Genomic DNA, 13,147 nt, shown 5'->3' with positions numbered 1-13,147 from the left:
AGGGGGAAAAAAAATAAAACGTGGTGGAGGATGGGAGTATCAAAGTGCACCTGTCGCCTACACAGTAGCAGCTGACGCCATACGGTGAGGAATCCCAACCATCCCCTAACAAATGGTCACATTGCACATGGCGCCATCTTTACAGTAAACGTCCTGCATGCAGATGTTCTGCGAATTTCACCCTCGGCCTATGAGCATTATCAGAAGTCCGACAAAGCCGCACAGGATCATACCGTTCAATGGACACTACAGGGCGCATCCTTCTCTGCATGGTCCAAATTCGGATTTCCAATTTTTTGCCTATAATCTCATACCTACTGTATCGTAAGCCTCCAGAGCTGCCATTCACAAATCTGATTTCCCGATTTGTCTTATGTCCTGGTAATACCTTCATATTAGGCCAACACCAAAAACATTTACTGTGTACACAGCGCAGCCGTTCAGTGTTTTGTAGACAACTCTTCCACTGCTGGCAGCGACATCACTTCAGCAGGTACAAGCTTGTAAAAACCACACGGAAAGCACAAACAGTACATAGTCCTATGCCAAGTCAGCCCCGCTATACCGCCTCTCACCTGCGTAGGCCGGCACATCGTCACCCAACCTACTCATTAACTAGTGACTGGCTGAATACTTATTCGCTCTATAACACTCCTTCCGCATACTGGAGGCTCAGGTTTTAAAAATGAACTTGCAAAACACTGAAAAGAATAAGGAAGTGGAAAGGGCAGAGACGATAGCTGGGGGAGAGGGGGTGGGGAATCATCTTCCTTCTTTCTAAATCCAGACTATGTTGGCAAAAGAGGAAGACAGCATAAATAAAATGTATATGCAAGGTTTGTTTAAATGAAAAAAATGTCAAATTAAAGGGGTACTCTACTGGAACACTTTTTTTTTTAATTAACTGGTGCCAGAAAGGTAAACAGATTTGTAAATTACTTCTATTTAAAAATGTTAATCCTTCCAGTACTTAGCTGCTGTATACTACAGAGGAAATTATTTTCTTTTTCATCTGACAAGAGTGCTCTCTGCTAACACCTCTGTCCCTGTCAGGAACTGTCCAGAACAGAATAGGTTTGCTATGGGGATTTGCACCTATTCTGGACAATTCCTGACACAGACAGAGGTGTCAGCAGAGAGCACTGTGGTCAGACATTCAAAGCTTCCTGTTGAGTATACAGCAGCTGATAAGTACTGGAAGGATTAAGATTTTTAAATAGAAGTAATTTAGAAATCTGTTTCAACTTTCCGGCACTAGTTGATTAAAAATAAAAAACACATTGTTTCCCACCGGAGTACCCATCTAAAGCAGTGTTTTCCAACCAGTGTGCCTCCAGCTGTTGCAATCCTACAGCTCCCAGCATACCTGGACAGCCACCAGCTGGAGGCGCACTAGTTGGAAAACACTACTTTAAAGCCTAAATCCAATCACATTCTGGCAGCAGGATTTCTGTTTAAACCTCCCATAACCTCACAGCCCGACTAAAGCGACCAGGACAGACTTGCATGAAAAATCTGGCCAATCCTGATCGCTGTAGGTGCTGGCTACAAAGTTTAGGGAGAGTCAACATGCTAGTAACTAGCTGCGGGTTTCCCACTGCTTGTTACCCTACCAACCAATCATTTGAATGGGTGCGGACAGTCTGGAATAATGTCAGATGAATGGCAGGGAAACCCGCTGCTAGGTAATAGCGTGTGAACACAGCCATAAACAGATCCTGCTGCAGGAGAGTGATCAATTTAAGAATACATAAAAGATCATGCTGGGGATTTCGGAGCCCCTACTACAGGTGTACAAGTGTTGTGGACATAGGAAAACCTATTACTTCCATCCACAAACTTATTCTTGATTTAAAAGACTTTTGCCTGCTCTTCCTGGCACAACACTTCAGGGTTCCTCCTGCAGGCACATTGGGCTCTTCTAGATGTCATAGGAAGTTTTTCAGATCTGAGCATTGGCGACAATTCAGGGTTGTAATGTTGACTTGATGTTCCCAAATGCCACACACTCTAAAAGCAAGGTTCACATTGCCGTCTGGATTACCTATATGAGCTCCATCGAAAATTCAGGGAAAACCCAACAAAACGACACAGACAAACGACACAGACAAACGACACAGACAAACGACACAGACAAACGACACAGACAAACGACACAGACAAACGACACAGACAAACGACACAGACAAACGACACAGACAAACGACACAGACAAACGACACAGACAAACGACACAGACAAACGACACAGACAAACGACACAGACAAACGACACAGACAAACGACACAGACAAACGACACAGACAAACGACACAGACAAACGACACAGACAAACGACACAGACAAACGACACAGACAAACGACACAGACAAACGACACAGACAAACGACACAGACAAACGACACAGACAAACGACACAGACAAACGACACAGGTAGGTGCACATGGGCAATGTGAATCTAGCCTAACGTACACAGAAGCACTACGCCCCAGATTATAGATTTAGACTTTTCGCAGTAGAAACAAACAGCTGGAACCCATTCATTCTAAAGAGTCAAATTAACTCAACATACTGAAAATAACTTTTTTATTTATGTAAACAAAATTGTAGCACCATGTGCCGTGTTAACTATGGCCGAACATTGAATCCATGTTTAACAGGTGCATTATTTGAACAAATTAAAAAAAAAAAAAAAAAAAAAAAACACCTAGGGTTAATGTAACCCAAGTAGTAAATTATTTATTTGGAGGAAAAAACAAAAAAGATGAGGATAGAAAATACTAAAGTCAGATTTGTAAGGAAGTGGTTTAAAATAAATGTTTGTGAGCTTCCTGCACTTTTTTGCCACTCTACAACCTGCGGCAAGTTATTGGTCATAGGGAGACTAAAGGGCAGATCTTTGTCCAACAAAAGGGAGTCACTTTGCTCACAAACTGCCTAAAGATTGAGCGGGTGGGAGTTCAGAATGATTGTCAATCATCACTCTGTCACAGTCCCTGACCCTTTAAACATTGAAAGAAAATCAAGATTCAGTTTTTTTGAAACTCTTCTCCCTCCCCCCCCCCCCCCCCATTTCCGAAGGGTTCTGAGGTCTAACTTTAAACAATCTAAAGTTCAACACAGAAACAAAACTCCAAAGTGCATTATTCTCAACATGAAAGCAACAGGTTCTATTCCCGTTCTGATTTGGCCAAGTTTTTTTGTTTTGTTATATATTTTATTTATTTTTTTAGTTTTTTTTGTGCTTTGTTTTGTATAAGAGTTACTGTACATTATTTCTGATTATACATTTGTACAATATTTACAAAAAGCTTTTTTTTTTTTACATTTATTTACACCCTAACTATATGAGGGGGTAAAATATGGAGTGTAAGTACTGGTTATTGGGTCTCAACGCTACTGGTGCCAGTTCGAGGCTTTACCATTTGGGCACCATTGGTGTTAAAAGCCAACTGGTACTACTTATTTAAGACAATTTTCACACCTTTTGTGAAAATATATTAATTTATTGGAAAAAAATAAAGGATTTACACATTGTCTTTGTCAATGTCAAAAAAAGAAAAAAAAAAAGGAAAACAACCTTTACTTCTGCGGCATATCCGCAAGCCCAAGCTTCTCCTTGTTATGGCCCTCGGACGATCTTGAATGGCAGGTGAGGGCCGATGTTCAGTTCTGACGACTTGACCCAACTTTTGCCAGGTTGAGTCCGGAAACACAAATGAAAATTTTGTGTTTAATCATTAAGAACGTTCTTAAAAACAAATGGACGTTCACCGGATCATATAAGCCAGACTTGCTCCAAGACCAGCAACACCAGCAAAGGCCATCAACACAGTTCTTAGACCACTTTCATAGTCCTCAACGTGGAAGAATTCAACACAGCCATCCTGGAAAATAAAGGGAAACTTAGATTCTCAGCACAGCCAACATGACCACTAAAGTCCCTACAAAACATTGTGTGTGCAATGGGTGGTACTGAAGACTAGTCCTCCACTTGGGCTGCCTTTCGAAGTCCAAAGAGCACTGGTTTTAAATGGAAATATTAAGCTTTATAGAGTTGGTCTACATAGCTCATTTACCATTTTAAGTCATATCAAAGCTCTATATGAATGACTCTACAATCCCAGTAATTGTAAATTGTTCCAGGCTGGTTCTCAAATAGCAATGGGCGCCGTTGACTGACATCCCAGTAAAAGGAAACAGAAAAAAGGAATCTTTACAAGGTTTAAAACTGTAAAGACCATTTCCAATACTTTACTTCTGCATGACTGACTGTCTAGGCCCAAAGCCTAAGGTCACACTGCTAACAACCTGATCTCGTTCACTCTTGTCAGTGTGCAGCTTCAAGAACGCCTGGTGTAGATTCAGATCTGAAAACACTTCTACTTGTCCAGTTGACAAGGATGTAGATAGTGTGGATTCAAGTCACCAAATAAAAGGTGTACATTCTACCTGGTTTTACATGGTGAAAGTTTTTCTGTATAATGAATCTACGTAATGTTCAGGAAACAAATGAGTATTGGGCAGCTTCAGATTTAGGGCATGTACTCAGTCTTAGCACAGAACAAAGATTTGTAATGTGCACAATACTCACCCAGCCATTGTGATCTATTATCCACTGTCTTTTGTGGGTCATGAGATAATCGGTGAAGCTGTCCGCTAGCGGGCCAATACAGTTTTCCATGTGTATGCTTTTCAAATGTTTTGCGACAAAAGCACCAAAGCTTATGAGGGTAACAATACGGCCCCAGTTCGTAATCCCATCACTAAAGACCATAGATGGAACTTCAGAAAGTTTCTGGATGTCTTCATGACGTTGTATAGACAACTTCTGTAACATACCTGAAAGGAAAGAAAAAAAAAACTGAATACTTCTAGATCCACGCATGCTCTCTCTAGACACCGAAGCAGATATGACTAGTATGTTCCTGCACAGACATGGCCCCCACCAGATGGAGGCATAGGAAGATGACCCATATAGAAAGCCAGTTTAGTAAATACAAATGGCCACCACTAGAAGACATCAGTCCATAAAATGCTCCAATTAGGAGGTCAATAAGCCAAGGCCATTAGAGATCGTCACCTGGATCCAGCATGAGCAGATATCATAGCTTCATCCCTGGACTTTAATGCCATAATACAAAGGCTTAGATTTAAAGATCAGGCCCAAAAAGGACAGAAAAATCTCCTGGATGAATATTTCATAAAGAGGAGTTACCTTCCTACACCATAGCACTGTACATTGCCTGAATGCAGATCCCCTTATACAGAGCTAGCTATTGTCATGTTCACATGTTGCTGAAAAAAATGCAACGTTTCTGGACCAAAAAAATGTCTAATTAAAGGAGTAGTCCAGTGGTGATTCAGTGGTGAGCAACTTATCCCCTATCCTAAGGATAGGGGATAAGTTTGAGATCGCGGGGGGTCCGACCGCTGGGGCCCCCTGCGATCTCCTGTACGGAGCCCCGACAGCCCGCGGGAAGGGGGCGTGTCGACCTCCCACGAGGCGGCGGCCGACACGCCCCCTCAATACAACTCTATGGCAGAGCCGAAGCGCTGCCTTCGGCAATCTCTGGCTCTGCCATAGAGATGTATTGAGGGGGCGTGTCGGCCGCCGCCTCGTGCGGGGGTCGACACCTGCTATCTCGGCAGAGAGCCGGGGCCCCTTACAGAGAGATCGCGGGGGGCCCCAGCGGTCGGACCCCCCGCGATCTCAAACTTATCCCCTATCCTTAGGATAGGGGATAAGTTTTTCACCACTGGACTGCCCCTTTAATTGCAAGTCTGTTGCAGCAGAGGCATAGTCTAAAAGTGAGACGGGGAGGAATGCTGGGGGAAGATTTCAGCTCAGATTTGTGATTGCAGCTCTGGACTACAAAGCCTTGTTGATCTATTGGAGCAGCAGTAGAGCAGGAATGTTCTAGGGCTCTATACATAGTTACAAATCCAGAATTGGTGCCAGTAAAAAGTCAGCACCAACAAGAGCCATGTGATGCAAATCATTTCTTGATTTGTATTTATACATATATTGTATTTATGCATATATTCTATATACGTGATATAGATCTACCTCCATTGATATTGAATGGATGTCTTGGGTGCTGGTCTATGCTCAGTCATTTCTGTATATTTCTATGGCACCAACGTGCACTTTTATATCAGAGATATCCAACATGTAGCATAATTATATATATATTTATATATTAAGATTATTTTCTATATTTAATATAAAATGTAAGTATCGGTCAGTCTGGTAAACTAATAAAGCTCCAGGTATATGGACCCTGTTCATAGTGCCTTCTTATGGGGGGACTTATAGGATTTTATTCTCAATTTGTGAACAGAAAGAATGGATCAGTTATCACTTCTGCCTCCGCCATCTGTGGAGTCGGCCAAACAGGATGTAAAAAGAAAGTTTCGCTTTAACCGCCAGCATTCTAGTCAGTTCTGGAAAAATACCACAAATCAATAGGAATGTGGAGGGTGGGGGAGGGAGGACGGGAGAAATAATACATTATTCAGCAGGGACACTCATAAATTATACAAGAATTCAAACAGGATGCAGCTTGCAAAACAGCCGGGGTTACTGCTGGTCAAAGCTGAAAGGTTGGGGCAAAGTTTTCTCTAAACTTCATAGACTGGGTCGGAAGAGGAAGGTTAAAAGGCAACGTGTCCTAATAAATCCTATCATGGGACTTTTCCAGTCAGGAACCAGGACCTTATCGGACCACATCCACAGCTGTGATAAACTTACTGTATCACCAGATCCTGTGCCAGACAATCAAAGGTTACACTGATGATGGGGGCAAAGTACAGGAGATACAGACTGTATACCACCCACACACTAGTGTCCCCAACTATGAAACTACCACTCCCAGCATAACCTGTAAGGTCAAAGGGTGTCTCACCATTGTGAAACTACCATCCCCCTCATGACCTTTAGCCCATATGACCAACCTGTCGCAAAACTACAACTCCCAGCATACCTGGACAGTCAACAGCTGTCCAGACATATTGAAAGTTGTATTTTAGCAACAGTAGTAGTCTCCAGACAGTGGACCTCTAGATTTACTAAAACTGGTGGATGTCTGTGCAATTGGGTTTTTGGCAACAGCTGGAAAGCCGCAGGTTGGACACCTATGAGTTACAGCACTGGTCTTCACCATGCAGACCTCCAGATGTTGCAAAACTACAACTCCCAGGATGCCCGGACAGCCGTTGGCTGTCCGGGCATGCTGGGAATTGTAGTTTTGTAACATCTGAGAGGTCCGCAGGTTGAAGACCACTGATTTAAAGGGTCGAACAGTGCCGCACCCTTGTAAAACTACAAATACCAGCAAGACCATTAGTTTAAATGTCCAACCTGCTGCCTTCGGCTGTTCAGGCATACTGGGAGTTGTAGTTTTGCAACAGCTGGAGGTATGCAGTTTGGACACCTATGATTAATAAAGTACTGCACTACAACTCCCAGGAGGACCTGTAGGGCCCAAGGACCACTACTTAATACCATTCATATACGCACAAATAAAAGCTATTAAACTTCAGATCACTCCACAAGTAAAGCTTTTAAAATGTATTCAAAAAAGGGCGAAATGAATAAAGCTTCGGGGATTCAAATCCTATCCACAATAATTCCACACATCTAATCCATGTCCATAATCAATAAAGCTGACAGAATTCAAATCCCGGCGTGTCAACGGCTAAATCTAAATAAAACTATGCCACTTCAAATTTACACAGCCAACGGACACTCGCGGCCAATGAATAACCCGCAGGAATCCCAGTTCTGTAACAGCACACCATATCAATAAAGCTACGGCCATTCAAAACTTCCACACAATGCACGTACTGATCGTCCTTCTAGAATAAAACTTGAGAATACAAAAGAAAGAAAAAAAAAATGGAAGACTAAAAAGGCCAGTATTAGTTTAACCCTTTATTGACACCATTGTTCAGCCATTGCCAAAACCTGCTCTGCAACCGAACATTACAGAGCGGAACAAACATCCAGGCGGAGCTCTCTGCTATGTGCTCTGCACCACGTAGACATTGCTCTGCAAGGCCAGCTTACACGCCACGCACAGCGGCCTCTGGCGGCGATAGTTATTTAAGAAGATATTTCCACCCCTATTTTGCCGATTTGGTTTATCCCGCTCACCATAGAGCGTTATTATTAAGAGCATACCAAATGCAAAAAAATAGGGGGGAGCTCAGCAGAATCCATACAAGTGTACGTTAAAAGAAACAAAGCAGACATTTGCACAGTAGAATAGGGAAGGAACGGCGGTCTCACCTTGGAAGGCCATCCGGTGCTTGTCGTTGAGCTCGCTCCCTAGTCTCCGTAGCGTGGGCAGGGCCTTCGGGCTGTCGCCGTCCACCTTCTTGTCTCCGGCCCATTCCTTGTACATAGTGTTCAGCAGCGCGCGGGTCTCCACCACGAGGGGGTCGGGGGCGCACGAGGAGTTGGGGGTGAGCGGAGGAGAGGTGGATCCCCGGGAGACAGACTCCATGTCCTCATCCTCGTCCAGTTCAGACTGTGATGACGGTAACGAGCCGTCCGTGTTATACCCCTGCAGCTGCAGCCGCCGCTCCCAGCCCTCCTTCTCCGGCTGCTCGGTATACGGTACCACCTGTCCGTCCTTAGGAAGCAGGCCGCCGGCGGAGTACAGGAAGGGCATAATGCTGGCGGGTTTCCGAATGGTCGCAGGGTTCATCATCTTATTACAATAGATTCGGTAACGATCGCGCGGTCGGTATAACTTGTCTCTGCGTACGTCTGCTCGGAATGAACGCCCACACAGCCGAGCGCACAGACAAGACCCAGGCCGCGCCCGCCACGCCCACTCTCTGCACGTCACTGGACACGCCCCGTATACCATATATGGTCAGTCTGTATATCCGGGAAAGGTACTTGTGGTTTCCTTGGGAACTACTGAAAAAATCCTCAATCTATAAAGTAAATACAGGAACGAATCAAATGATGTGACATAAGGGTCGGAAGTGTCTGTGATGTCATGGGCTGTGACGTCATTTCAGTAGATGGAATTTCAACGATGTTATTATTTTATTTATCAGCCAGTGTTACTAAACTACAACTCCCAGCATGCCCAGAGCTAAAGACAGAGGCTAGAGACTGTCTGGGCATGATGGGAGTTGTAGTTTTGGAACAGCTGGGTCTGTATTAGTATAGTGGGGTCTCATCTGGGGTCTGTATTAGTGTAGTGGGGTCTCATCTGGTGTCTGTATTAGTATAGTGGGGTCTGTATTAGTATAGTGGGGTCTCATCTGGGGTCTGTATTAGTATAGTGGGGTCTCATCTGGGGTCTGTATTAGTATAGTGGGGTCTCATCTGGGGTCTGTATTAGTATAGTGGGGTCTCATCTGGGGTCTGTATTAGTATAGTGGGGTCTCATCTGGGGTCTGTATTAGTATAGTGGGGTCTCATCTGGGGTCTGTATTAGTATAGTGGGGTCTCATCTGAGGTCTGTATTAGTATAGTGGGGTCTCATCTGGGGTCTGTATTAGTGTAGTGGGGTCTCATCTGAGGTCTGTATTAGTATAGTGGGGTCTCATCTGGGGTCTGTATTAGTGTAGTGGGGTCTCATCTGGGGTCTGTATTAGTATAGTGGGGTCTCATCTGAGGTCTGTATTAGTATAGTGGGGTCTCATCTGAGGTCTGTATTAGTATAGTGGGGTCTCATCTGGGGTCTGTATTAGTGTAGTGGGGTCTCATCTGGGGTCTGTATTAGTGTAGTGGGGTCTCATCTGAGGTCTGTATTAGTATAGTGGGGTCTCATCTGGGGTCTGTATTAGTATAGTGGGGTCTCATCTGGGGTCTGTATTAGTATAGTGGGGTCTCATCTGGGGTCTGTATTAGTATAGTGGGGTCTCATCTGGGGTCTGTATTAGTATAGTGGGGTCTCATCTGAGGTCTGTATTAGTATAGTGGGGTCTCATCTGGGGTCTGTATTAGTATAGTGGGGTCTCATCTGGGGTCTGTATTAGTATAGTGGGGTCTCATCTGGGGTCTGTATTAGTATAGTGGGGTCTCATCTGGGGTCTGTATTAGTATAGTGGGGTCTCATCTGAGGTCTGTATTAGTATAGTGGGGTCTCATCTGGGGTCTGTATTAGTGTAGTGGGGTCTCATCTGGGGTCTGTATTAGTGTAGTGGGGTCTCATCTGAGGTCTGTATTAGTATAGTGGGGTCTCATCTGGGGTCTGTATTAGTGTAGTGGGGTCTCATCTGGGGTCTGTATTAGTGTAGTGGGGTCTCATCTGAGGTCTGTATTAGTATAGTGGGGTCTCATCTGGGGTCTGTATTAGTGTAGTGGGGTCTCATCTGGGGTCTGTATTAGTATAGTGGGGTCTCATCTGGGGTCTGTATTAGTATAGTGGGGTCTCATCTGAGGTCTGTATTAGTATAGTGGGGTCTCATCTGGGGTCTGTATTAGTGTAGTGGGGTCTCATCTGGGGTCTGTATTAGTGTAGTGGGGTCTCATCTGAGGTCTGTATTAGTATAGTGGGGTCTCATCTGGGGTCTGTATTAGTATAGTGGGGTCTCATCTGGGGTCTGTATTAGTATAGTGGGGTCTCATCTGGGGTCTGTATTAGTATAGTGGGGTCTCATCTGGGGTCTGTATTAGTATAGTGGGGTCTCATCTGGGGTCTGTATTAGTATAGTGGGGTCTCATCTGGGGTCTGTATTAGTATAGTGGGGTCTCATCTGAGGTCTGTATTAGTATAGTGGGGTCTCATCTGGGGTCTGTATTAGTATACAGGGGTCTCATCTGGGGACGGTCTGTATTAGTGTAGTGGGGTCTCATCTGGGGTCTGTATTAGTATAGTGGGGTCTCATCTGGGGTCTGTATTAGTATAGAGGGGTCTCATCTGGGGTCTGTATTAGTATAGTGGGGTCTCATCTGGGGTCTGTATTAGTATAGTGGGGTCTCATCTGGGGTCTGTATTAGTATAGAGGGGTCTCATCTGGGGTCTGTATTAGTATAGTGGGGTCTCATCTGAGGTCTGTATTAGTATAGTGGGGTCTCATCTGGGGTCTGTATTAGTATAGTGGGGTCTCATCTGGGGTCTGTATTAGTATAGTGGGGTCTCATCTGGGGTCTGTATTAGTATAGTGGGGTCTCATCTTGTGTCTGTATTAGTATAGTGGGGTCTCATCTGGGGTCTGTATTAGTATAGTGGGGTCTGTATTAGTATAGTGGGGTCTCATCTGGTGTCTGTATTAGTATAGTGGGGTCTCATCTGGGGTCTGTATTAGTATAGTGGGGTCTCATCTGGTGTCTGTATTAGTATAGTGGGGTCTCATCTGAGGTCTGTATTAGTATAGTGGGGTCTCATCTGGGGTCTGTATTAGTATAGTGGGGTCTCATCTGGGGTCTGTATTAGTATAGTGGGGTCTCATCTGGGGTCTGTATTAGTATAGTGGGGTCTCATCTGGGGTCTGTATTAGTATAGTGGGGTCTGTATTAGTATAGTGGGGTCTCATCTGGGGTCTGTATTAGTATAGTGGGGTCTCATCTGGGGTCTGTATTAGTATAGTGGGGTCTCATCTGGGGTCTGTATTAGTATAGTGGGGTCTCATCTGGGGTCTGTATTAGTATAGTGGGGTCTCATCTGAGGTCTGTATTAGTATAGTGGGGTCTCATCTGGGGTCTGTATTAGTATACAGGGGTCTCATCTGGGGACGGTCTGTATTAGTGTAGTGGGGTCTCATCTGGGGTCTGTATTAGTATAGTGGGGTCTCATCTGGGGTCTGTATTAGTATAGAGGGGTCTCATCTGGGGTCTGTATTAGTATAGTGGGGTCTCATCTGGGGTCTGTATTAGTATAGTGGGGTCTCATCTGAGGTCTGTATTAGTATAGTGGGGTCTCATCTGGGGTCTGTATTAGTATAGTGGGGTCTCATCTGGGGTCTGTATTAGTATAGTGGGGTCTCATCTGGGGTCTGTATTAGTATAGTGGGGTCTCATCTTGTGTCTGTATTAGTATAGTGGGGTCTCATCTGGGGTCTGTATTAGTATAGTGGGGTCTGTATTAGTATAGTGGGGTCTCATCTGGTGTCTGTATTAGTATAGTGGGGTCTCATCTGGGGTCTGTATTAGTATAGTGGGGTCTCATCTGGTGTCTGTATTAGTATAGTGGGGTCTCATCTGAGGTCTGTATTAGTATAGTGGGGTCTCATCTGGGGTCTGTATTAGTATAGTGGGGTCTCATCTGGGGTCTGTATTAGTATAGTGGGGTCTCATCTGGGGTCTGTATTAGTATAGTGGGGTCTCATCTGGTGTCTGTATTAGTATAGTGGGGTCTGTATTAGTATAGTGGGGTCTCATCTGGGGTCTGTATTAGTATAGTGGGGTCTCATCTGGGGTCTGTATTAGTATAGTGGGGTCTGTATTAGTATAGTGGGGTCTCATCTGGGGTCTGTATTAGTATAGAGGGGTCTCATCTGGGGGTCTGTATTAGTATAGTGGGGTCTCATCTGGGGTCTGTATTAGTATAGTGGGGTCTCATCTGAGGTCTGTATTAGTATAGTGGGGTCTCATCTGGGGTCTGTATTAGTATAGTGGGGTCTCATCTGAGGTCTGTATTAGTATAGTGGGGTCTGTATTAGTATAGTGGGGTCTCATCTGGGGTCTGTATTAGTATAGTGGGGTCTCATCTGGGGTCTGTATTAGTATAGTGGGGTCTCATCTGGGGTCTGTATTAGTATAGTGGGGTCTCATCTGGTGTCTGTATTAGTATAGTGGGGTCTCATCTGGGGTCTGTATTAATATAGTGGGGTCTCATCTGGGGTCTGTATTAGTATAGAGGGGTCTCATCTGGGGTCTGTATTAGTATAGTGGGGTCTCATCTGAGGTCTGTATTAGTATAGTGGGGTCTCATCTGAGGTCTGTATTAGTATAGTGGGGTCTCATCTGGGGTCTGTATTAGTATAGTGGGGTCTCATCTGGGGTCTGTATTAGTATAGTGGGGTCTCATCTGGGGTCTGTATTAGTATAGTGGGGTCTCATCTGGGGTCTGTATTAGTATAGTGGGGTCTCATCTGGGGTCTGTATTAGTATAGTGAGGTCTCATCTGGGGTCTGTATTAGTATAGTGGGGTCTCATCTGGGGTCTGTATTAGTATAGT

General features: G+C 44.5%; 1 protein-coding gene across 1 annotated transcript; it reads right to left on the bottom strand.

The window, feature by feature from the left end:
* Positions 1-2,604: 2,604 nt before the first annotated feature.
* Positions 2,605-8,831, bottom strand: MCL1 (MCL1 apoptosis regulator, BCL2 family member). Its single transcript, XM_056546060.1, has 3 exons — positions 8,293-8,831; positions 4,594-4,841; positions 2,605-3,886 (listed from the first exon to the last, which is right to left on the bottom strand). The coding sequence occupies exons 1-3, from the start codon at positions 8,714-8,716 to the stop codon at positions 3,770-3,772; spliced, it is 789 nt and encodes a 262-aa protein (XP_056402035.1). The 5' UTR covers positions 8,717-8,831; the 3' UTR covers positions 2,605-3,769.
* Positions 8,832-13,147: the final 4,316 nt, after the last annotated feature.

This window comes from Hyla sarda, chromosome 11 (assembly GCF_029499605.1).
Source record: "Hyla sarda isolate aHylSar1 chromosome 11, aHylSar1.hap1, whole genome shotgun sequence".
Taxonomy (NCBI): Eukaryota; Metazoa; Chordata; class Amphibia; order Anura; family Hylidae; genus Hyla; species Hyla sarda.
The sequence above is the reverse complement of the archived record's forward strand: the minus strand, read 5'-3'. Positions and strand labels throughout refer to the sequence as shown.

What these genes read in the sequence shown, in the direction of transcription:
- MCL1 (XM_056546060.1), bottom strand. Translation starts at nt 8,716, where the DNA reads ATGATGAACCCTGCGACCATTCGGAAACCCGCCAGCATTATGCCCTTC. An exon ending in GCACCGGATGGCCTTCCAAG is followed by an intron (nt 4,842 to 8,292) that starts GTGAGACCGCCG and finishes CTTTCCTTTCAG; the next exon opens with GTATGTTACAGAAGTTGTCT. An exon ending in TAATAGATCACAATGGCTGG is followed by an intron (nt 3,887 to 4,593) that starts GTGAGTATTGTG and finishes TTTATTTTCCAG; the next exon opens with GATGGCTGTGTTGAATTCTT.